The following is a 26,177-nucleotide window of genomic DNA, read 5'->3' as shown; positions in this document are numbered from 1 at the left end:
CACCAGCCCATAAATAACATGCTAACAGCTAGCTACAGCTCAGCACAAACATGATTAGGTGTTGCTTATTTTATCAGAAGTGCATTATCATATTTAATTGCCTTCAGTAACCCATGTTTAATGGGAGAAGGAATCGTAACAACCTATGTGTGTACTCCTGTAAACATGATTTATGTTGCAAACTCAAAAGAGGGGAGTTATTTACGAGGTTGTTTATGAAGTTCTCTCAAACTGAAAAAGATTTAATGAGTTGTTTTCAGTCGCATTTTATTTAATGTAATCCTTTTATGGTGACAAGCATTCTTGGTATCTTCCTTGGACCACCACTACAAATGCATGGCATCCTTAAATGCACGCGTGCACGCACACGCACGCACGCACGCACACACACACACGCGCACACACACACACACACACACGCGCACGCGCGCACGCACACACACACGCACGGAATACAGTCATACCTAATATGGCAGGCTAAGACTGTTAGAGTGCATTGGGTTTTTAGAGGCCCAAGTTCCCAGCACTGTTCTGTATTAAGACATTATAGATGTAGCTCAACAATTAAACCATGTTTTGAGTTCATAGGGCATGTAAAAAAGAAATAACAATAACAAAAGCTGTGTGACAATGAGAGTAATACCACACTGTGCCTTGAAAGCAGAAAACAGTTTTGGTCATAAATTGTCGTACCATATCCATTTTTCCTGATGGGAAAATGGGAGCCACCAGGTCTTGGGAAAAGCAAAGGCAAAATGGACAGAAAACGAGCATAAAATAAAAATAACTGGCCAAGTCAAAGTTCATACAACACATTTCATGTCAGACAACTGATAACCCAAATCCCCTACTGAGAACTCTTTTTTTGTATGAAACATATCATTGTTCCAAACAAAATTGAATGTAGTAATAGAAATATGAGTATGCTGTAAATATATATTCATATTTATAAATTTCTAGCTGTATTTACAAATGAACCCTCTTTCTAGCTCCATTTGACTTTCTCAAACCAACACTACAGCCTGGCAATTTTTGGTCATCCGAGACATCCCTCATCCATTAGCAACGCAACCCCAGAGAGGAATGGTCCTTTGTGATCCCTTTCTCTGACAGTCGACATTTTCTGTACAAATCGGTCCTGTGGAATGTTCTAAGTGACGGACAGGCAAGAGAGACCAAATGTAAAGTGGGAAAGTGAATGTGGTCCTTTCATCTCTCCTGCAGTGCTCTTCAAAAAAAACAAAAACAACAAAAACAAAACAAACAAAAACAAAAAAAACATCTAGGGGTTCCATTATGTTCTCTCTTAGTCTCTTGGAGCAGCACTTCCTGTTGGAGTACCAAGGCATAAACACTGACCAGTCAGGTGCATCTGTACCAAACAGCACTTTTTTTTTTTTTCTTTCTTAAAGTTTAATCAAGGCAGTTCCGCCACACTTGCTTACTGACATCCCCAATTTGAGCCCTATCTCCTGAGTTCAATGAAGTCCAGCTCTGGGGTGAAAAGATAAGAGTCTACAGGGTGTCTGTGGGAGTGATTGTGTGTGTGTGTGTGTGTGTGTGTGTGTGTGTGTGTGTGTGTGTTTAATTTAGGCCTTTGCTGTGTGCATGAAGACGAGTGTGTTGGGTATCTGCAGAGCAGAGACCAAAAAAAAAAGGAAGATAACGTGGAATCATCAGCGCTTCTTGAATGCCACTCTGCTGGGGTGAGGGGGGAACTTTGGCAGACAGGGCTCGTCCACGCCGGCCTCATGGGAGAACACCGAGTCCTCCCCTGATGAACAGGTAGAGCTGCGTGTGTCCGGGTAGCTGGGAGAGTACTGGTCCAGAGAAATAGAGAGGTCCAGATACTCCTGCGAAAGACATCAGTAAAAAATGAAATAAAATAAAACGAACCTTCAATTTACCAGGCAAGAACAAAGAAAGCCAACATTTCCTTTGGGGATGAATTAAGTACTTGATCTAACAATTTCTTATTTATGATGGGTCCTGTCTCCTGACTCAAGTAAGGAACTCCAGATGCAAATAGACAAAAACACCCCTAATGTTATGTGACAGCATTTTTGTTGTGAGCTTTCTGAAAAAATGTGAAACGTTGTCAATGGTGGTTTAGAGTTATTTACAGTATTTTCATTGCCAAAACAAATACATCTTGAACAATCACATGTCGTTACTGTGACTGACCTGATTAGAAGTCATGGAAAGCGTACGGTCGAGATCCTCCACCAACTGTTTGAATGTTGGTCTCTGAGAAGGAACAGCATGCCAGCAGTCCCTCATCATCATATACCTGACATCAAGAAAGAGACTCTGTTAGGCTGGGAGGATGGGACCACAGCAAGAAGAGCAAGGCAACAAGGAGAGGAAAGTTTACTTGATAAGTATACTGTAGTATACTACTGTGCATTCTGAAGGCTACTCAAAGGTGCATTTGGACTATTTAAATCAGCATCTGAGTGTATATGCAAAATGTCCAGAAAGTCATGAGACTGACTATAACAATTGCCTTAAATTGCACTATAAACAAAAACAAACTTTGGCTTTAGATTTGTCACACATTTGTATGAAACCCTAGATTGGATCGGGCCTTACAGCTCATGGGTACAGGTGGAGGGCTTGTCCATGCGATGGCCTTCCTTTAGCAGCTTGAAGAGTTCCTCCACAGGGACGCCCGGGTATGGGGAGCCCCCCAGAGTAAAGATCTCCCAGAGGAGCACTCCAAAAGACCACCTGGAAAACCACCAGATGCAATTCAGTCTTGGTAACAGGATTACATGATTAAAGGATGCAGATCATGCCCGACAGACAGCTTGACCCATCAGACTAATTTCTAATGAAAACATACAAAATGTGAAACACTCACACGTCACTCTGGTGCGTGTAGATCCTGTCAAAGAGAGCTTCCGGAGCCATCCACTTCACTGGCAAACGACCCTTCAGGAAGAACACTCCACTTTAGACCAAATAATGACTTACATACAGTAGAGATAATGTGCGAGAAGAAAAATCTTTCCCAACTCGGGTCATGTTCAACTTACATTGGTGGTCTTCTTGTAGTAATCAATGTGGTGAATATCTCGTGCCAACCCAAAGTCTGCGATTTTCATAACATTGTCTTCAGTAACCAGAACATTGCGAGCAGCCAGGTCCCTGTGTATACACTGCAAGGGCCAGAAATGGGGCATAAGTTAGCCTTGACTATGCCCTGCAACCCATCTTGTTCAACCCACCTCCAAATACATTAACAGACACAAGTGCTCTTTATTTATAATACACCTCAGGAGATATTGCATGTATTCTGTATCGGGAGTGGGGGAGTAGTAGTAACATCACTCCCTGACTATCAGTTTTTGGCCAGGTTCATTTCCTAAACTCAGATACGAGTCGGTGTCACTTTGGATAAAAGCGTCTGCTAAATACCAGTCAGCTTCAACTTTATCCACTGCATATTATATACTACTAATTAGTGAACATTACCTTTTTAGATGACAGATACTCCATGCCTCTGGCCACTTGATACGCGCAGGACACTAGATCTTTGATGGACATGTTCTCCACAGGCACCTGGTCTGGGTTGTAGCAGTACTCCATCCCGGGAGGACGACGAGCCCGTAGGTATTCCCTCAGGTTGCCCTTGGAGGCAAACTCCACGATCACATAGAGGGGCCCTGGGGATAGGACACACAGCTTACTGGCTTACATCTCCAACATAGTAATACATTACAATAAAGAATGTTGAAAGAGGAAACAGTTTTTGTTCAGGAAACAATGAATAAGCAAAAATAAATGTTCCGGAAGCATGAATAATTTATCTCTTTTTAAAAAAAACAAAACAAATTAAAATTCAGCACTACATATGCTAGCGTACTACAGATGTGAAAAATATGTCTGATTGGACCGATGAGCATGATTGAGACCCAGCCAAAGATGAGCGGAATTGGACAGAAATACGACTGCATTGGCCAGCAGGCTTTGGCATGTTCCAGTTGCATAATGGCTCTGGCCAAACAGGTGGAAGAGTGCGGAGACTCGGGTCATGTTTTCTGTATTAGTCTGGCATCGGGGAGCATGGCGGAGGCGGGACGCTGCTCCTGGAGTAATGGTCCTGCTCCGCAGAGAGCCCTGCGCCGCTGCCAAGGCTCGTCAGGGAAGATTTGAGTGAAATGGCAGATCTGGCAGCGGGAGCCATGTCCTGCAGAGAGCTCAGGAAGCCGATGTCGGAAGCTCTTACTGCTCCCATTGTACACACTTGGCCATGGTCATCTGAACCTGCTGATCCCTCTGTCCACCCAACTCTTGACACTTTGGACATCATCTTCCCCATTTACATTAATTGGCCATTAAGTGAATCATTTTTACTTTTCACTTATCAATACCCTTTTTTCACAGTGTTTTACGGAATCAATGTTTGAAATCATTTTATGTTTTTCTATCTGGGCAGCCTCTCACATTCTCCTATCATTCTTTGTTCTCAATTACTTATCAGTGTCTCACCATCTTGTGTGCAGGCTCCAAGCAGGTTGATTATGTTCTTGTGTTTTCCAATGATCTTCATCATCTCCATCTCTGAGATTAGGTCCGACAGGTCTTTCTCTGTGGCATCAGCTGCAGGAGTAAGAAAAGTGTTGCTGACTTGAGACCAGTGACACAAAAATATTATCGGTCATAAGCTGCCTATTTCTATAGATCGCCATAATGAATCAGCGTACAATTAAGGTTTGAGAAGTAAATAAATGAAGGTTTTGGAAATAAATGAATATTAGGTAAAGGTACATTAATTTAATAAGCTACAGTACAGCTTATGCTAGATATTATTTTCTATATCTTTTTATCGTTTTACAATGTACTGACCTCAAAGCCTCACAGTTGGAACTTTTTGGACCTAAGCCTTTTCTAGTGGGAGAATACAAAAAGACAGCAAGCCCTTCCTCATCCTTCCCCCTTAACAGTGCATCTCTGATTTTATGGGGACCGTCATACATTTTAAATCAGGGCCTCTCGTAAATTTTGACTCCAGTCTGTCTCCTGCACGGTGGCCTGTTGCCAGGAATAGACGCTCCGCCAGCGCGACTGTCCCGAGCTGATTCTCCCAGTGGGACTGACGCTACAGATGCCGGTGTGATCCACTGAGAGACTGGAGGTTTGCCATTACCACAACAGTTTCAGACTTTAAATGGCCGATTTCCTTTTTAGACACGAGCCAGAGTGCAGCAATGCCTTTTTATAAGAAACATTGAGTGTGACAACGTGGGTAACCAACCACAAAGGTTGTAGTCAGTTGTACTCCCTTGGCAATGTAGAATACTCCCTATGTAATGCTATATGACATTAATGTGAAATACCGGTGCTAAGACATGGCGTGGTCAGAAGCGTCCACTCCAAAAGTTAATTTCACATTTACAAGATGTAAGCACACAAACTACTCTGATTGGATACATTGTTTTATAGATACATAAATATAGCATACACTAGACACATACGTTTGTATTAGAAATAATGGATGTAACAAAGTGGGTAGACAACTGCAAGGGCTGTACTCAGTTGGCAATGTAGTATGCTACCTATGTTGTATTCTATGATGTATAATACAGTAAATTTTGGTCCGGTTGAACAATGTATTACTGGCACTTTCATTGTTGGTGCCATTTTCATGGCCATTGTGACAAACTTACATTTCAGCATCTTGACTGCCACTTTGTTGACACGATTTGGCTTGTCTTTATCCATTCCCATGACCTCTCCCATCACCACCTGGCCAAAGCAGCCTTCACCCAGAGGCTTCCCGAGAACGAGCCTACCAAAAAGCATATGGGGGAAAAAGAAAACATTAAAAGTGTGAAAGGTCATACAAGAAGATGAACATTGTATGGCAGCATTGATCTGGTGTGTGTGTGTGTGTGTGTGTGTGTGTGTGTGTGTGTGTGTGTGTGTGTGTGTGTGTGTGTGTGTGTGTGTGTGTGTGTTACTGTATGCGATTTGTATTATGGTATGTATTTCTGGTCACCAAGTGGATATTTAATTGTGACGTGCCAGGAGGCTGTGGATGTAGGCCCAATTAGCCTCAGGCTATCTCTGGTACAACAATGCATCAAATGGCAACATTCATGTGCAGGGTACAAATGACTAAACAAATGTCAACCCAAAAAGCAGAGTTGTAAAAATCCAGCTTCAGAAAGTAAAAGTCCTGCCATATTTGCTCCAACCATTCACTAAATCAAAAATCTAATTAGCACAACTCCTCAGCCAGGTAGATAAGCTAATTAGTGAAATCACCTGTGTTCAGTACACTAGAACTATTACATGGTAGGACTTTACTTTCTGAACCCAGACTTTTACACCTCTGGCCAAAAGGCAAGGCTCAGTTCTGTTCCGTTCCGTACCGTTCCCTGGACAGCTCCCAGCGGGGGTCCTGGGGGAGCTCGTACTCGGAGACCCCGGAGAGCATGGGGGAGCCGCTGGAGGAGAGGCGCGAGGGACGCACCAGCATTGCCCCAGAGTGCAGCGAGGAGCTGGAGTCCACGGACACCTGTGAGGAGAGAGCAGTGGGTTATCCTCCATCCCGGTCACAAGCACAGGACACTGGTTTGGGCAAAGAGAAAGGGCAGCCAAAGTGGTCTTAGGTGGTCAACAGATAACATGTGTTTTCTTATTTGTTGGTGGTGAAGGCATGATGGGGGAAGCAAACTGTGCTTAGCGCAAAGTGTGAAAAGATTACTAATAGCCTACATGAATTGGTTGATTGGAGAGATTAAGGTGATACTGATTTGTGTGATTGCTTTGGCCAAGGAGCAGTATCAGTATCAGTATCAGACCATCAGTATAAAGGCGCTCTAAGCGATGCTGGGTAACGTCACTTCTGTGGACGTTCAAACAAAATAGAAAGCTAGTTCACTACTTCCTCCCCCTCCCTCCCGTGCAATTGAAACTCTTCTAAACGTGCATCTCGTCGGTAATTTGCTGGAACAGTTTGTTATGTTTTTATGGGCAAGGTTTGCCCAAGTTGTTTTGGGGGTGTTTTTGGAGCCTGGGTTGTCAAAAGATTGTTTTTTTTTACAGTGACACAGGCAGCTAGTGGATGGTGAGGTGATGTTTGCTGTAAGTGACAAAAAATGTTTTAGCCTAAAAAACGTATGACATCGCTTAGAGCACCTTTAATGGAATAACTTACCTCAAAAGGCATAGACAGCAAAAAATGTCTTTCGTCAATCTGTCGTCTTCATGAGCCAATGTGAGGTTAAAGGTCATTTTATTAACAAATGTATGACATTTCACTGCACTTTACTGCATAGTCTACATGACATCAAATGATTTATGAAAATATATCTGGCAAAGGCTGAGATGCTACTCTGAGAGAAGAAGGAAAGAGTAAGAGTTTGCAAACCCCCTATCTACTTTCTGTTACCTGTCTGCGCAGAGGGATGCTTTTGGCCAGCTTGTGCACGGCCAGCTGGCTGTTGAAGTCGCTCTTTTTGGATGAGCTGTGCATCCTGGCAATGACCGCGATGGCCACCATCACACAGATGAGGAAGAAGCCCACGCAGTAGATCAGGACCTCCAGATAGGTTTGATTGGGCAGTGGAGAGGGGGGCACGGCTTCATCCAGAAGAAGTAAACACAGTTAGCTGCACGGCACTCGCCAGTAGCCACACGCCAAGCTAATACAACCAAGACTCTTAATGAGTGTAATCATTACAGTGGATGATTACTTTAAATACCTAGATGGTATCCCTCACACAGACACAGATATGCACGCACACAGAGATAACTCATTTCTAATGTATAGAATTTATATTTGTACACAGATAACAGTATACAAACATCTGTAGACACCAAATATAAATAGAAAAGGATTTCTACTAAAACTGATGTGCAAATGACAAATATAAGTTATGTTTAGAAATGCTGCAGAAAAGACTAGAAATAGACGGAAACAACGGCTTGTGTTTGGAGTATGACTGACAAGCAAAATGATAATCCAACATATTAAGCACCCAATGCACAGACTCTTGCAAAACATTGGATTATCAACAAGAACTCAAAGATTATTTCATTTGCATTTCACAAGTAAAATGCAGATTGCACTGAAACACTCTTTGGAACTCTTGTCCAACTGAAATTAATTCCAAACACAAGATTCTGTATCATCACTGATTATATATATAATAGGACTTTATATAAAGAGGAAGAAGAATGTATTGGAGTAAAGCTCAATGCCCAATGCCAAACCCCACATAAGGCCAAATTCATCTTGCATTCTCTTAGAGACAGCAATGGCCCATTTTGGTAGGACAGTATTTGACATGCATTGATCTCATTAGCGCAGAGAGGAGAGAGGGATGTCTTGTCTTGTCACAGGCCATCCCATTAGACAGCAAATGCACAGAGACCATGCAGAGGTAAAGGAGCAGGGATGACGACAAGAAGACATTTTTAGAAACGCACACTGACCTGCACTGCTCTTGCACCTAACACACAGGATTAGCTTCAAGGAGATAGATATTCCCAGTAATTAAAATATCTTATAGGTGTTATAGCCATAAATATAAGGTGCCCTCTTCATTTCTGTGTGTGTGTGTGTGTGTGTGTGTGTGTGTGCATGTGCACCTGTGCATGTGCGTTTGTGTGCTGAATGCAAAGAATTCCTGTGTGACTGACAATGTCACCTCAGGCAGTTGAGCAGCTTGCTGTTATACAGAAATGTATGATTTTAAAATGCAACAAAAAGCTGTTGTCAGCTGCATTCCATTCTAAAGTGTGACAACATCGGTGAGGCCAGTGTGGAAGTTTGGCAGAGGGCACAGAGGAGGAAAAGGAACCATGAAAGAACCTTAGATACCTTCATAGACAGTCAACCATGCAGAATGGTGAGAGTGCCCAATAGAGTTTCCCGCCAAGCAGGTATACTCCCCAGCATCCTCAAAAGTCACATTCTTTATTTGCAGGACCTCCATTTCCTTGTCCGTGGTGTTAAGGCCAGCAGTCTAGAAGAGAACAACAGGAAAAGACCCACAAGAGAGAGAGAGAGAGAGAGAGAGAAAGAAGACCCCAAGAGGGAGAGAGAAGGGCTGAGTTAGGAAGGACACCAGCAAAGAGCAGGTTCATGTAGCAAGATAAGAGGGAGGACTGATGGCTGCCGACATGCCTCAAGTCCCTGGACACACGGACACACACACACGCGCGCACACACACACACACGCACACACGCACGCGCACACCATTGGAATACACCCCAGAGGTTCAGCTTCAGCAGCACCGTCCCTGCAATAAACATAGTTAGTGCCGGAGGTTGGAATGGAGGGGGAATGCGAGCTGAGGAGAGAGATAGAGAGCACAACGTTTTCACCCTGCGTAGACCCGTCACCATATCTGAGAGCAGATCAGGAAGAGAGGGGAATGGGAGCCTGTATTCCCCTCAGTCCATCTCTACATGCACAAGATGGGCCACATGGAAGTTGATCCAGCAGAGCTACGAATCTCGCCGACCGCATTTCAGTAAATGGGTGACCTACACAGTTCCAAATGGAAACATGGACTAAAGAACCCACCCCCCCCCCCCCCCCCCGCCCCACACACACACACACACCCCATAGGCTCTGCTGGGATTTTTCCATGGCATCATCCACAGGAAGGAAAATCAAGTGAGCAGGGAATGGAGTCAGGAATCAGAATTAAGCTTATTCATATCCTTCCATACTTATCATAGTTTCTATGACTCTTTTTTTAATCTCTCTCAAATGTTTTCCAACAATGACCCCTCTGGGCTCCTGTAGAAGGGTTACCTTGGGCCTGTGGCTTAATGACTGTGAGCCAGGCCGACTGATTGGACTCGCCTATATAATTGGACACTTTACAAATATACTGTCCGCTCTCCTCCTCAGTCACATTGTAGAGTGTCAGCACTTGAGTGTCTGAGCTGTTCACCCCTGAATGCTGCAAACAGGAAAACAGGCGTCAAAGGCAGGTACGTCTGGCCAGGTATTGGTCACAGAATCTGGCAGTCAATAAATATCATCATGGCAACAAATACACAAACAAACAAAAACACAGAGAAACTGGACAGTTAAAGCTGTATAGTGCTGTCAGTAGCCAAGACTGGGGGTGTATGTTCTCACAATGTTCTTCTGTATGTCAAGTGTGTACTATATGGTCACATGATGCTCTGGTTCCGAAGACAACATTGGCAAGAAGCTCACACAAACAGTCTTCAGCGTTACAGATTACATACCTTTAGCACCCGAACATATGGCAAGCCATCTGATCCATAACGACTTCCGTTGATTTCAATATGCTTCAACCACTGGATGTGAGGCTGGGGGTCACTGAAGACCTTACAAACAAAGTCGACGTCACTACCCACCACCGCAGTGCGATTCGCTGGAAGACCAGCCTGTAGGATGGGCCTGTGAGGAGAGCGCTCTGTACACACACACACACACACACACACACACACACACAGACACACACACACACACAGTCTTTTAAAAAGACTCAAAAGCATATCAAAGGTGTATCACAGCTATAAGTACTGCAATTTGCCTGGTTTGAGTTTCGCCTAATACGCCTCAGACTTGAAATCACTTCACAACACTGAGACCACAATTTCATGGCCCAACTCATAACAGATCCCAAACGAATTAGGCTACTTATCCAGTCCAGTCTCTGTGAGGATAATTGCCGCCATTTTGTTGAAACGACTGCAAGTCAAAGCAGCAGCCCCTGGGTCAGTTGGAACTGTTAAATATGTTGACTGAAGTCCAGAGGCTAAAAGCTGCTTTCAAGGGGGAAAAAACCCTCCCCTTCATTCTGATGCCTGATAAATACAAGCCTTGGTAATGAAGCAGAAAACTTTGGCATGGAAACAAAATGTTCAGACTCCGATTTGCTTTTGCTTTTCTTTGATTGTGGAGACCGCGGCGCCTTCAGAGTGGGCAAATTAGGCCTGCTCTCAAAGCGTGGTATCAAAACCAATCAGTGGAGGCGGGGTTCTGGAGTGATGTCGTGCCCTCAGAAATATCTTGCAAGGCTTTACGGGCCAATGGGGTGTGATTTTGACTGGGTTATTCAAATGTGACTCAGTCACAGGCTGGTGTGGGTGAATCTAGTTCTTGGCCTCATATCACCTGCCTGTTGATCACCTGCCTCACACACTGCCGACTTTGCATGGGTGTGTTAGAACAGTCTGACTATTGTTCTACTTGATGCTGCTGCATGTTGACACAAATCATTTTAAACACATTTTCTATCCCTCTCTATTCTATTCAGTACATTGCTATGATACAAGTCTTGTTGTCTTAAGACAAGTCTTAAGTCTTATTGTTTCCTCAGGTTACCATAAAGCTAACCAACATGGTACTGACCTACGACATCCAGCTGGTAAGTATGGTTGATGCTGCCATACTGGTTCTCCACCACACAAGTGTAGTTCCCCTTGTCTGAGGGCACTACAGACTCCATGATGATGGTCCACATGTGCTCTCGCACCTAAGGAAAACAGAGCCAGATGATTCAACAAGATGAGAACTAAGAACAGATGAATATTATGAATTATTCACAGAAGATATACACATTCACAAGTGATCAGCTCAATTTTTGAGATACAAATCTGTAGAAATAATTGTAGTTGTAACATTTAGTTGTAACACATAGTTGTAACAATATTTTTCACTGTAAACCATCAAATATTTTTGAAAATTCTTTTACATTGTTTAAGATCACATGCCTGTAATCTCGACCGACACACACAGACACAGACACAGACACAGACACACACACACACACACCTTCCTTATTAATGTTGTAAATGTCTACAAGCTTGACTGGTGTTCTGCGCTGCACAGTAACTACGTCCATTTCCAGTAGACCGGAAATGGCACACATAAGACCCTATGTGATCTAACTGGGCACTGAAATTTATACTCATTACACTCAAGTGTGTGTGTGTGTGTGTGTGTGTGTGTGTGTGTGTGTGTGTGTGTACGAGAGAGAGACCACAGCTGCTCCAGATGTGCCCTGCTTCACTGAATGCATACAGTCTGCCTTGTTTCCTCAACACCCCCATCACTTAATATATGCACACACACACAGGCAATACACCTAAGATTTTACATGCAACAACAATAGACCCCTGCATAGCTTCAGAGAAGAGAGGGGGTTGGGCAGAGAGGCCCCCATTTACCACAAACCCCACCTCCACCCCCAACCACCACCAGCACCACCACCAATGGAGGCCTCAGCCTGTTCATAGCAGAAAACAGAGTCCAGATGGGAATTTGGTGTGTGTATGTGTGGTGGGGGGTATGAGTGTGTGTGTCTGTGTGTGTGTGTGTGTGTGTGTGTGTGTGTGTGTGTGTGTGTGTGTGTGTGTGGGGGGGGGGGGGGTTGACTGAAGCGTGAGCGAACGTCCAGAACAGGGGAAACTGGCACAGTCGAGAGGAAGCACTGTAATGTGTCCCAGCTGGGAGGGGGGGGGGCAGCAAGGGGGGTGGGGGGAGGTGGAGAATGGGGGGGGGGGGGGGGGGGTCTGTCCAGGACAAGGCAGGAGAACACCTTGATGGGAAACACAGATGCTGAGGATAGTGAGTGTGAGGGGGGAGGGGCCTTAGACCCTGAAATCAGCACTGGCCTAAAAGGTTTTATTATGGGACCAGTACACATAGTGAGTTTTGAAATGTGCTAAATAATCAGTGTTGAGTACGTACACAGACAGAGAGAAGGTGTTCTAGTGTGTCTGTGCGAGCATATCAGTGTCCATATGTCTTCAATTTGCACACGCTGGAAAAAACAACCACTGCTTCCACGTCACGCTCCCCTTATTCAGGGCTTGGATGGCACAGCACCAGGCCTCACTTGGGCGCTCTCACACGTTCATTGTGCCAGTACAGAGAGGGAGAGAGAGAGAGAGAGAGAGAGAGAGAGAGGCAGGAGGAAAAGAAGTCTGTGAACGCAGAGTTGGCACCATGTTTTTAACACGATTTCAGGAAACTTAAAACAACGTCTGCTATGATTGGAAGCAGCAGTTGTGCTTGAGGTCAGTGACGCGAGGCAAAAAATAAAAAAATAAAAGACCGCCTCCATTACCAGCAATAATTAACCAGTGGAAAATTTGACTTCATGTCTGACTGCAATTTTGTTTAATAACCGTTTAATAATTTTTCTCTGTGCATGTTCTGTCCCTCCTGTTATTTGAACGCTCTGAGAATAACACTGCACATTTCATGACCTTACAGGCATGGGAGTACGTTGGGGTTTAGCCCTCCTGCTTTAGCCCAACCTGTTTGTACGTCTGGGGACACAACTAAATATCAGACATTAAGTTCTACTGTACATACAGTGAATCAAGACTGTTGAAGAATGCTAGATGGAAGGACGACTATAGGCACACACTTGCTTGCAACCAACACTAAAATAGGACAAAACACCATGTGCAGTGTACACAAGCTTGCAGACTTAAACCAATCCTTACTTCTTTGTCTTTTTGGGGGGTTATGAGCAAACAACCGGTTTCACAGCTGCGAAATGGTCAATAACCTCTCTTAAAACATGCATATTGAAGGCTTATGGCTGGACTCAAATCAGGCCTGCTGGGTTTTTTGAAACACTAGCCATCTGGGCACAGAGAATACTCTGCAGTAAAACACAACCAGCTGTTCTCCACGCAAACAAGCAGCAAGTGTGTCCAGGACACTGCGAATACTGAGAAAACAAAGCGGGCCCTGAAGCAGGCCTGTCTAACCAAATACAACTTCCTTTTTATGGGGTCTGGCTTCACCTTTACTACCTGTCTGTCCGCAAGGGTGAGCCTGTGGCCTGTCCATGTAAGGACACTGATCCTGGTGTTTTGGTGGAACACGTGCAACTGACACAAACATCTGCACATGTGAAATGGATAAATGCACCAGGAGTAATTTTTACTGGGAGGCAATGCTGTTCTTTTCATAACATTAAATATACAAAGGTCTCTCATGCTACTTACTACAGTTTTTTTAATGTGTATTTTTTTGTGCAAAATGTACCCAAGACAAAAACAAATCATATTATTGTGAGCGTTTTTTTTTTTAAATACTAAATGACATCAAAAATGCACGTGGTGGTCACCAGCTACTTGGAAACCATGGTTCACCTTGAATCCACCGATGCGCTGGTCCCTTTTAAACTCCTTGCCATTCTTAAACCACTTCAGCGTTGGGGTGGGATTGCCACTGGCCTGGCAGCGAAACTTGACCGTCTTGCTGGCAGGGACGGCATGAAGCTTCTTCTCCATCCTCTCCGGTTGAGCCCACTGTGGGGGCATCGCTAAAATCAGGAGCGATGGGTTGATGATTACTCATGGCACTCATAAAGATTAAGTAGAAAGCTCCCACACACTGTCTTCATTTGCAATTGTAGCTTTTTATTGCAACGTTTCAGTCAATTGCCTGATGATGGTCATCTGACCGAAACGTTGCAATAAAAAGCTACAATTGCAAATGAAGACAATGTGCGGGAGCTTCCTACTTCCTTTGATATCGGTGACCCTGTGGTCCTTCTCCGACGCACCCGTCCCAAGGAGGTGTGCAAAAGCTCAACTTTTTCACTCATAAAGATTACTCACTCAACACTGTGCCTATTATACTGTTGAAAATATACATGAATGTATGCATCCTTCAGTGGTCATATTTTAGTGTCATTATGTAAGTAAAGAGAATAAAAAAAATAGAGGTAAAGTTCTCAACCAACGGCCTTTCAAATCTAATGTGAAAGAAAAAGGCCCTTTTTGAGTTCAGACAGACTACCACCACACTATTATTAATCACGTACACTACTGACAACTTAACTAATGATACACTACTTAATAAAAGCACTCACAGTGAAAGAAATGAGCTTGTAAAAAAACCTTCTATATCCAAGGTCACAGTCTGAACGACAACCAGCCCCTGCTAGCGGTGTGAGGCCCCAGACGGGGTGGTGGTTTCAGCCCCGACATGGCTGCTGCCCCCCCCCCTCCCCCCGCGTTCATAAAACACCCTCTAGGGAGTCAAATACTAATCCTCCGTTTTCTCTCCCGAGCCTTTTCCCTTTTCACTGAGGTCGTTTCTCGTGACTGCTATGAGTCACAAGAGCGCTGTTTCCAGTGCCAGACCACTGGCCGCATGGGCAGCAAGTCACAGAGTCTGGCCTGTCTTTACCTTCAAGCTGAGAACCGAGACAAATCACTGTTGGTTTGAGTCTAATCACTTTCAGTTCCAGATGGTAACAAAATCATTTATGACATGAATTTGAGAGATTTTTAACATCAAAGAGACTTTTGGCCCCTTCCCTATTCCACTTAAAGCTCAATGGAATAAACCTGCACGCTTGTTATGTCTAAAGGGCGCTACACAATGCAGGTCATTCAGTTTTGAATATTAAAATAAGGTAAGAAGTGATGGAAGTTGCAACACTTACGCATTAACTTCTGGCTACTGGACAGCTTGGCCTCTTCAGATGACGACTCATCCTCTTCCTCATCGTCATCTTCAGAGGACGTCAGGTCTGTTGCAAAGTCAATAAACAAAAGCTGTTATGTCTATTCTGTTGGGCAACCCATGAACACTTATTGGAATGGACTTCAGCTTTAAGCACATTTCAGAACTCAATTTGTCAAGTTAATGCGACATGACCAGGGTTGCAGAATGAAATCCAGCAGGCACCTTTGTAAACGGTTAACCAAGCTGAATGATGAAAACGCCCCAAGGAGCTTTCAACAGCGCAGGTATACTCCCCCTCATCCTCCCGGGACACATTCCTTATTTGGAGGACTTCCAAGTCCTTCTCAGTGGTGTTGGGTCCGGAGGTCTGAAAAGATTCCAAGTGAAGGTCGTCAGTGGGAAAACAAAAACAACAGTGTAGAGAAGAAAGTACTGTATGTATTCTTGCTGTGCATAAAGAATCTGATTAAAAGACAATGGGCTAAAAGGACAATCCTTTCAATTTCACTCATTCACTATAATATACTCTGATAACTAAAATGGCCATGCAAATCAAAGCTAATAGGGGGTAGGGGTGGGGTGGGGCTTTCATGAGGGCAATAGCAAAACAAAACAGTGGCAGTGGCCAAGGAATTCAGACAGGACAGGACACGGGGCGGACTCTGCCTGGCAACTTTGAAGAGCGAGGGAGCGAAAGTAATGCCACTGGATGGCAGGAGAACATCCTTATTAGGCTGGTGGGGAACAGGGACAGGGGGGTACGAGTAAGAAAATTCCCAGATGTAAAAAAGTGTCCAAGCACTTTCAACAACTCTGGAATTTTCCTTGAGGTCACTTACAGCAAGTGTCATTAACACCAAGAGTATTAACATGTTACCGTATAACTGTTTACACTATTGTTTAAATACACAACCCACTGTTTCTCTCTCATTACTGATGGTTCCTTAGAAACCCACTCAAAAGTACATACAGCTATGTGTAAACAATATGCTCTGCAACCCATCCTCGGTATCTGAAGCATCTTGTTTTGACTGAATGTTGTACACAAGCCAGCCCTCAGGGCATCAGCACTAGAAATAGCTGAAGCACGACAGGGAGATTCCAACTATGTGGGTTGACAAACCTGGGTAAGTTAACTCATGTTTAAGTGGTAAACCACCAAATAGAAGAGCTCTGTTTCACTAGGAGAATAAAGTGATAGGGCTCTTTGGTTAGGTGGTTTACCACTTACTCTGAGCAAACGTACCCAGGTTTGTCCCTAAACCACGTGCTTGGGCATACCCCCAGGGTCATGCCACAAAAGGCCAGTCAGTTTTTCCAAAGAAACAGACAATGCTCAACTAATCTTGGATGATATTGTGATCTGTTGCCCACACTGGAGATGTTCTGAGCTAGAACAGTCTGGACCAGATGACTAAGCACCAGCTAAAGGCATGAGACAGAGGCCTGATGAGGAGACGAGACGAGACGAGACAAGACGAGACGTCCTACCCTCAGGACGCGGATGAGGGGTTGACCGCCAGGACCCACGTCACTCCCGTTGACCTCGACACGTTTCAACCACTGGATGCGCGCCTGACGGTCGGTGTAGACCTTGCACTCGAATTCCACATTGCTGCCCACCGCTACAGTCTGATTGGCTGGCAGGCCTGGCTGTACGATGGGCCCAGGGGGGGAATGCTCTGTAAAAAATGTAATTATGAAATATTACTGAAGTTTCTAAATATAAAGACAAACAACAAAATCATTCAAAACACTGGAGTAACACCAAAGAGATCTCCACTCTGTATATTGTCTAGTTCAAGATAATAACGTGAAGCAACTGAAATCTGGTTGTTGTCACCTGCTAGCTTTTGCCAGGTAGTATAGTTTTTATTTCATTCAATAGAGGAAATGGAAAAGAACAAGCCAGCTTCTTAAGTGAATTTTCAAGCGATTTTCAAGTCACAAATTCACAAAGCACAATTCTTTACTCCCAACAAATCTGGTTGACGTTAATATGCAAGTGTGTTTTCTCTCCCATTATTGCTCTCTGACTCCCTTTTTCCAGACGGGCATCCCCTTGCTGGAACTGGGCCCTTGTGTGTTTATGCCAGGACCACGCAGCTATACCTTTCCAGCAGCTCAGCCCCAATCATCTCCACTCAGTCCTCGCAAAATTCGATTGGACCCCGAATTAGTCACAGGCCAATCACCAAGCTGGCGAGGAGCAAGTCGAGAGGGGCAGACCAAATCTAATTACGATAAATGGGTTTAGGGGGGACTGGAGGCGGCCACCTGAGTCCCCCCCACCCCCACCCCCACACACAGTGATGATGCCATCTCGGGGGGTTGGGATGGGGGAGAGGAGGAGGAGGCATGGGAGGTGGGGTAAACCAATTAGACCGACACACCGTCTATCACCAAGCTGTTGTCTGACTGCTACAAAAACAAGGCTACAGTCCTCATGGTCCGGACCCTCAGGTTGATAGGAAAGGAAGGGAGTTTTAAGTGTGGATGAAGGCCTGCAAGTCACATGCCATAAAATAAAGTACTTGCTTGGATGCACTATGTATTGGGCTACCTGGGCAATTCTCATGGTCTTGAACAATGTTCAAATTAATTTCAACACAAAACAAAACAAAACTTCAGAACAACTCAATTACACATGTCTCAAATAATAGCCAATGATAAAGTTGGGTTATAGCAGAGGTAGAATTACTTGGAGGAAGGGGAAAAAGAAGAGGTGCAATGGATGGGTGAAGGAAGAGGAAGTGTTCTTGCATGGGATTGAGATTACTTGCAGAAAAATGCAGTCTTGTCAGATAATGGCATTGCCATCACTTCTGGTTTAGAAACCTACAAAAGGTATTTTCTTAACGACTAGACAAAAAGTTTAAGTGAGCAGAATTATTTCGGGAGAGGCTAAGAGAGAGCAAGAGCAACAGATGTGTGTGAGTATGTATGTGTGTGTGTGTGTGTGTGTGTGTGTGTGTGTGTGTGTGTTCTTGCCATATGATGTAACATGCATGAGGCACGGCCACCGAACGTCAGTTCTCGATTGGTCGACCTCCTCAAGTAACCCTCCCCCTTCTTCACTCCGTGCCTCTACCTACACAAAGACCCCTCGACTCCACAATAGAAGGCCACACAGATAACCAAAAGAAGCAGGGTAGATCGAGAGAAGGCAAAAAAAGAGAGGAAGAGGGGGTAGAAGGTTGGGGGGGGGGCAGCTTGAAGTGGCAGGTTCCAGGGAGAGTTGCCATGGTAACCCTAGCTGGGCCCAGTGAAGGTATTTCCTGGATTGCATATGCCTGACAGGCCCTTAATCCCAGCAGGAAAAGGGGCCAGGGGGTAGGATCAACTTTCTCCTCAAAAAACAAAACCAGAGAGAGAGAGAGAGAGAGAGAGAGAAACATGGAAGCCAGGAAAGGGAAAAGGCACACATAGCCTTAAACTCCTACACACTAGCAGTCCAGTTTCCTCCTTCCTTCCCTTCTGCTTTCTCTTCTCTTCTGCACTCACACTCTCTCTCTCTCTCTCTCTCTCTCTCCTCATCCCTCTCTCTCCCTCTCACAGCTAGCCTGGTGTCCACTGCGCTGATATGCTTCTGTCAACATTCCTGCTATTAAACAGGCCACAAGCACACTATAAAAACATCCCATAAAAGCTCTGTAAATGCGCCTGTCGCTTTGATGTGGAGCACAGATGGATACAGGGTTTGTGCGTCTGTCACAGTCCTGTGTTGACAAGGCTTAGAGAGTGTGACAGGCTGGGTTAATGTCCATACTGTGCGGCTACGAATATCAGAATTCACGGCTACGAATATTAAAAAGTCTTGCCTACATCTACATCCTTTTGACTAGGATATCTTAAAGTAACAGCATATGGTAATTAACTACTTGAGGTATGTTTTTATAGGCAACTACCTATAATGTCATCTTCAAATTAATTTTGATGGAATATGGCTAGGTCCAGGACAGATTAACACATGTCCTTCCCACTAGCTATCAAGGCTATGCACTAGTTCTATCTTACAGGCTGGGACACCCTGTTAAAATGTAAGACAAGCTTTCTCTGGATGGTACTTCTAGCTATAAGCAAAGTCCTTTTAGGCAAGTCCCTCCACTCAGCGGCCATATACCATATACCAACGTTTTATGGGCACTCATCGGGCAAAGTCTTTGGGTCGAACTGCGCGTGCGCAAGGCTTCACGACACCAATCTTGCTCCAGCGGCGAGATCACAACAGATGATTGGCACGATGTCTTCACAACACATCATATGATTGGCTCAATGTATTCACATCACACCACATGATTGGCTCAATGTATTCACATGTCGACGTTTTGCCGAGGAAGGGGTGGGATATGTGTAGACAACGGCCATATTGGCGTGACAAACTAGCCCCATGCATTTCTATGGAGTATTTTTTAAGTGCTGTGTCTCCACATTAGAAAGTCTCTGCTATAAGCTACCTCATCCATTGACACCAGGCAGCATGTTAGACAATGCTAACTGGAAGGTTTTTGGTAGGTATTTTTAGAACCACTTTCAGGTAGTTTGTTGACCAGTCTTAGACCAAAACTTCTCAATGTGGCTTCAAAACTCCAGCCCTTCCCAAAATGCCACACCGATAACAGATTTGGCAGATGTTGGATGCTCATCTCAAAGAAAAACTCTTACATAATTGAAACATACTGATTACACCCTGGGGCTTTTTTCTCAGATCTTCTACATACATGTCTGTCAATGCAGTTGAGACAAGACTGTATTCACCATTCTGCACACAAACGTGTGGGGGGGGGGGGGGGGGGGGGCTTGCTTAGCGAGTTCTATCGAGAGGACTGGCATCATATATTATGGGTCATCCTAAAGTTAGGAACGCTTATTTAGGAGTTGGCGGCTGTACAAAACATAGTTACCATGGATACCAAACGGATAGGACAGGATTTGCAAGTTAGAAAGTTTCTGTAATACAGCCCCGCAATAAGTGTTTTTGTTTATGCATTTTAGAACTTCAGTAAATAATTAGATAATACATTGGGTTTTGGGTAAAAAAAATAAAGAAAGTACTTTAAGAACATATTTTGACAATTATGTATTATACTGGTCTGAGAATGGTCAGTCTGTCTCTAAAACATATCTCCATACGATACGGGAGGCCGCCACATATCATCTACCCGCTCCGTAAAGATGAATGCCCTTGGGTGGCGAAGTACAATCTTGCCATTTGACCTCCTGATTGTATTTTTTGTTTCCTCCCAAGTTAGCCTCTCCATCCTCTTCTGTCATGTTATCCCAATGAAGCTTACTAGCTGGAACTAGACGACGGAAGATTGAGCACAAGGCGGGAGAAAATACATTTCTGAAATGGGCATGGCAGAATAAGGTGAATACAGTACACCAATTAAAATTAAACAATGATCTGCAGTCAACCTACAAAGATCCTACCATGTGTTTGAGTTAGTCACAAATTAACAGCTCATATAAACACTATAAACACCAAGGTCATGTAAAATAAATCCCACCAAAAGTGAGTCCACACAAAGAATAGGTTCAAATGTCTGCTACACAAAATGTCACAATTACATGCTTTGAAATCATCCCGATACTTGCACTCAGGATTTATGAAACTCAAGCCCATTCCAAAACAATCTCTGAATGTTTACTATTTTGAGTTTAAATTCAGGAGACCCAAGCACGAAGCCCCCATTAGGCCTTGCATTCCACGAGCAAGTCGGGGCTCAGTTGATCCTCCTGACTCTGTGATAGGATTAAGTCGGATCCCAGAGCACATTTTCCGAGTGAAACCCAGCTGGAGGAGCTGCGGCTCTCGTGCCCTCTTCAAGCCATTTGGAACAATTGACTGACATCCTCGAAAATCAAGTTAATTACACAAAATCATAAGAGAGGTTTTTTTTACGGATTCTTTTCAAGTAAGCAAAGCACGCGATCAAGGCTGTTTTTTGGACTAAAAAGGAAGAGAGAGCTCAGGAAACAGCAAGTGAGCCACAGCCGCATCAGGGGCCTTTCCACTGCAATGACCGGCGCCACGGAGTACTGTGGGGCCGGCGTCAAGAAAGGAAGCAATACAGTGCGAGAATGACTGCTGGGATTTCCTGACCTGAATTGATGGTTGAGTGAGAGAGAGTGTGAGAGAGAGAGAGAGAGAGAGAGAGAGAGAGAGAGAGAGAGAGAGAGAGAGAGAGAGAGAGAATGACAGAGGGATTTGGCATAGCAGTACTACAAACATATAAAAGTATAAACATATAAAAGTTTGCAGGAAGACCACACCTAGATCCTACTGATTGGAGGGAGGCAAACTTGCAAAGCCAGAGTTGAGGTTCTATGATGCTTCCCTACATGTTGCACTACCCATCCATCCATCCATCTACCGACCAATCCATCTATCCACCCATCCATCTATCCACTCATCCATCTATCCACCCATCCATCTATCCACCCATCCATCTATCCACTCATCCATCTATCCATCTATCCATCCTCATGCAAGATGGCATTGCTAAGGAAACAAAATAACCAACTGCAAGTATGTGTATGTGCGTGTGCGTGTGTGTGTGCGTGTGCGCGTGCGCATGCGTGTGCGCGTGCGTGTGGTAATGAATACAACCACATGATTCACCCATCTACAGGCTGACCCTCGTTACAGGCAGTGTCCACCACGGCCCCCCAACCCCCACCTCTCCTTCTGAATGCTGACGGTGTTTGTTCACAGCCCTCCCGACTTTTCTCTCTAAACACAATATACACCAGGGGGGTGAGATCAGCAGCTGTCAGTGAATCATCTCCATTGTTCTCTATGGGCTGCAACCTGGCTCTGCTGTAGCCATTGCTGCTGCTAGCCACCACCAGCACGGCAGCTATACGACAGCAGTCCCCTGCCCTGGCACAGAATACTTTTCCATCTTCCCAAGGACAGAGCAAGGACAGCTTGTGCACAAAATCCAGCAGTCCGGGGCAAAGAGTTTTCCGTAAATAAACAGAGGGGTTTTGGGGGGGGGGGGGGGGCGAGGCAGACGTTACGATTTCAACACATGTGTTACATTAGAGACAAAGGGTGCTAGGGAAATAAACAAAAACAAGTTGGTTAATGAGCCCACGCAAAGAATGCTCATGTTTTCAATCAGTTTGTTGAGAGAGGCAGCTGAGGATAGAGCTATGAGCCAAAGCACTGCTGCAGTGCAGCTCAGTTGTTCTATCCTTGTATGGCCCTCTTACTTATATTAAGGCTTGTAAACAGAACATGGGAACAACAAGTGCAAACAGGCTCCATATGGGAAGTGTGTGTATTTCTTTCTTTTAAAATGTCCCCCTCACATAGGCCTGGCTGACACAGACCTGTGCCTTTGGACAGGAAGTGAAATCCAGAGTGAAAGGAATGCGCTGGGAAACACTATTCCCTGGGGCCCCACCTCTAGATGACTTCTTTTGCAGAGAGCCTATTCAACTCCGTCTATAGCCTGAGGTCACCTCCTTAAGACAACAACTACCTGAAGCACCCCCCCCCCCCCTGCCAACAACCCCCTCACACACACACACTCCCCCAGTCGCCACTCCTCCACCTTATCTGCTGTTAACCTTTCAAAAGGTCAACAAAATAGTCCTCCAATTCAATACATTCAATAAGTACACCTAACTTCAAATCAGTAGACACTCAGGATAGGAGACAAACAACTGTTAAAGTCACGTGACATCTGCGTGACACGGTGAGCCACACTCTTGCCTGCGATCCTCTGAAAAGAAGGAGAAGAGGAGGGGGAAATAAACACTCTCTGACGCCTGTCCGAGTTTACGAGCTCTTGACAGCTGAGCCTGTCGGTGGAGCGGCAGGAGGCCTCTGGGGCGGCGCAGAGCTGAGCCTTGCCAAACAGCCCATGTGTCAGAGGGCCGAGAGAGAGCGGGGTGGACGCCAGGTCACGCACAGGAAGTGACCATTTGGTGACAGAGCAGCAGGGGAGGAGAGGGAAGGGTTTTTTTTTGTTTGTTTGGGGGGAGGTCTGTCATTCAGGTTTGTCTATACTGAAAGTCACTCACTTGAAGGGAGAGAGAGACAGGGGAGAACGGGAGAGGGAGAGAGAGGAGGAACGAGAGAAAGTCTTTTTCTTTCCCAGAAACATGATATCTGAAGACAGTCACAGGGTGAGGATCTCTTGGCTGTGTGTTTCTTTTCTCAAGCACTTCATTTATGCCCCCAAACAGTTAACCCTTTCACAACAGATACCTTTTTCATTTCAAAAAGAAGAGCACAGGAGGAGAAGCTAAGAAGGTATTTACACGGTCTAAGGCTACACATGGGAGTCATTTCATCCCCAATCTATTCCCAGGAAGTATAAATATCACCCTTTTTAATTTGTTTGAAGGAGTCACCATAAAAGAGAGAGGAAGAGACAAAAAGACCCCACTATTTAAACGCTGTATAATTATAATGCCCCTGGTTTATTGTACACGTGGGTGGCACAGCACACGTCTGACATTTCAAAACGTGGAAACACCCAAACGTGGCCTTCCAGGCAGGGAAGAGGTGGCAGCAATAGCATCACTGGAATTTTGCCAGGAGACATTTTTCCAGATTTAGTTTCACTGGAGCTTTTTTACTGCCCCCCCCCCCCCCTTTCTCTTTTCACTTCGCTTCACTGGGTTTATGCCACTCCCTGGTTAGACTTCTGAATTACATTACTTCAGAGGATTAGTATCGCTACAATTAGAAATAACCAGAAGAACAATGCCTTACAAAGTCTGTGAAAATCTCATATGCTTATAATGACTACACACAGTGATAGACAGTACATGCTCAACCTTGAAATGTTACCTTTGCAAAGTGGTCATGCAAGTACTGTTGATCAAAGTAACAACAAAATAACTCCATAACAACGTAACCTTATAATTATTATTACAAAGAGATTTTGGAACACTGTATAAAGCTATTTAATCAGGGGTAAATGGGGTCAAAAGGCTAAAGTTTGCAAGATTGTAAAGTACCTTCTTCAGTGATCGCAGGTCTAGCCTGAGTTTGCAACACCAGAGCCGCCAGAGTCCAGAACAGCAACAGCAGCAGCAGTGGTGGTGGCAAGCTCCCAGTCATCCTCATCCTGCCGTGGGCTTCACAGCTGGGGAACGCTCTGGATGGAGAGATCCATCTGGGCAGCAGGGGCATCAACTCTGGACCATGCGCGTGTTGGCGGACCTACACCAAACACACAGACAAGAGAGAGACATGAGGAAGTTGCAATTAAATTAGCTCGTCTGACGTATGATGCATGTAAACGGGTAAACTCGACATGCCATGTTGCTTTGTTTAGCGCCATAATGACAGTGTTATAGCGACGTCCCTCCTAAACCCATGGCTGAGACGTGGTTGGCGTGTCTACGGGAGGACACTTTTGGGACATCCTAAATTAGCGGCAGACCCAGTGTGAAATTAGGTTCAGAAGAACATCACCCAGAACTAACACTGAGCTGAGACTGACCAGTTTTAGAACAAATACGATTATCAGCTAACAGTGGCTGAACTTAATGACCACATGACATGTCAAGTCAAATGTACCAGGCTGGTGTCACTGCTAGATACAAACCTCTAAGTCTGTTACCCTCATAATCTTATGCCAGAGGACTCCAATTGAGTAGTCTTTATTGCCTAACACAAAGGCCGAATGCCGGTTGCACACAGCTAAAACACCAGGCGTTGCTATATGATTAGCTAACATGGACAGCATGTACTCTAGCCAATAGGATTCAAGGCTCGCCATTTCATCTGTTGACATTCACTGAGTGATAAGAGCAAAAACAGGACGCACGTTTGATTGAGTTGATAGCCCCACAAAGGCCTACCAAACAGCCATTTACATGTGTTCAGGAAACAAAAAGATAAAATGCTTTGAACTGTGTGGGAGCAAGATTAATAATGATTTTCATTAAACAATCATATTAATATTATTCATAGTAGCAGATGTTACATAAAGTAGGCCTATACTTGGAGAGACCAAATATCTTATGTAAGACCCAACAGGAGAGTATTAAGAAAGGAGCGACATTGGACTTAAGCTTGTTTCTTGTTTCAATATGCGCAATTGTCATTAAAATAATTACACGTAAGTGCTTGACATCTAAAATACAACGGCTGTCTACAAAATGCACACAAAAATAATTCCTCAAACTGCTGAGAGAGAGAGAATATATAACAATGTAGGCTGTTAGACTTCCGCTGCAGAGATAGAAACTGTTGACCCAGTCAAACGACGCCCGCAAATGAAAGGCTTGAGAAAGGGAGTGGGGAAAACAGTCAGAAAATGCAGGATAATATAGGGATCACTTTCACAGCAGTCTAGAGTTTCCTACAGCCAAAAGGCATATCTGTTGCTTCACCATAATTAAAAGATATCCATCCTGAAAATACACCGGCTCACTTTTTTGTTGTTGTTGCTCTTCTGATCTAAGGCCAGGGAGGATGAGAAAAGAGATTTACTCCTGAAGGTGTTCTGTTAAAAGGCAGAGCCACATGAATGAACCTTGCTCAAGGCTCAGTGAGTCCAGTGTGAGTAGATTCTAAGGAGGTACATCCATCAACCTCCTTGCATTGATTCTTCCATGACTTTGTGAAAGATTACAAGAAGCTATTAGTCATCGGCTTTGGTAGGGACGTTATGCATTCCGTTTGAGTCACACTGTTCGCTAACTGAGTGGTCACAACTGTGTCAGGGGGATACTATGGGGGCGGGGGTGAGAAATCGG

General features: G+C 44.5%; 1 protein-coding gene across 6 annotated transcripts in view; it reads right to left on the bottom strand.

Moving 5' to 3' along the window:
- Positions 1 to 250: 250 nt before the first annotated feature.
- Positions 251 to 26,177, bottom strand: part of LOC121715218 (fibroblast growth factor receptor 1-A-like) — a 32,914-nt gene continuing 6,987 nt past the window's right edge. For 2 of the 6 annotated variants that reach the window (XM_042100677.1, XM_042100675.1), the window contains exons 2-19: positions 24,429 to 24,633; positions 16,938 to 17,128; positions 15,669 to 15,813; positions 15,424 to 15,510; positions 14,120 to 14,292; positions 11,358 to 11,481; positions 10,226 to 10,416; positions 9,780 to 9,930; positions 7,397 to 7,593; positions 6,381 to 6,526; positions 5,673 to 5,794; positions 4,495 to 4,605; positions 3,478 to 3,668; positions 3,039 to 3,161; positions 2,864 to 2,934; positions 2,593 to 2,730; positions 2,185 to 2,290; positions 251 to 1,853 (exon numbers count right to left, since the gene is read on the bottom strand). In XM_042100677.1, the coding sequence (XP_041956611.1) occupies positions 1,677 to 1,853; positions 2,185 to 2,290; positions 2,593 to 2,730; positions 2,864 to 2,934; positions 3,039 to 3,161; positions 3,478 to 3,668; positions 4,495 to 4,605; positions 5,673 to 5,794; positions 6,381 to 6,526; positions 7,397 to 7,593; positions 9,780 to 9,930; positions 10,226 to 10,416; positions 11,358 to 11,481; positions 14,120 to 14,292; positions 15,424 to 15,510; positions 15,669 to 15,813; positions 16,938 to 17,128; positions 24,429 to 24,603 (2,619 nt within the window). In that variant the 5' untranslated portion in view covers positions 24,604 to 24,633 and the 3' untranslated portion in view covers positions 251 to 1,676. Of the gene's footprint in view, positions 1,854 to 2,184; positions 2,291 to 2,592; positions 2,731 to 2,863; positions 2,935 to 3,038; positions 3,162 to 3,477; positions 3,669 to 4,494; positions 4,606 to 5,672; positions 5,795 to 6,380; positions 6,527 to 7,396; positions 7,594 to 8,836; positions 8,982 to 9,779; positions 9,931 to 10,225; positions 10,417 to 11,357; positions 11,482 to 14,119; positions 14,293 to 15,423; positions 15,511 to 15,668; positions 15,814 to 16,937; positions 17,129 to 24,428; positions 24,634 to 26,177 lie in introns of all 6 variants that reach the window. The other 4 variants (XM_042100676.1, XM_042100678.1, XM_042100681.1 and 1 more) reach the window with 4 other exon arrangements.

The sequence above is a fragment of the Alosa sapidissima genome, chromosome 8, assembly GCF_018492685.1.
Source record: "Alosa sapidissima isolate fAloSap1 chromosome 8, fAloSap1.pri, whole genome shotgun sequence".
In the NCBI taxonomy this organism is placed as follows: Eukaryota; Metazoa; Chordata; class Actinopteri; order Clupeiformes; family Clupeidae; genus Alosa; species Alosa sapidissima.
The sequence above is the reverse complement of the archived record's forward strand: the minus strand, read 5'-3'. Positions and strand labels throughout refer to the sequence as shown.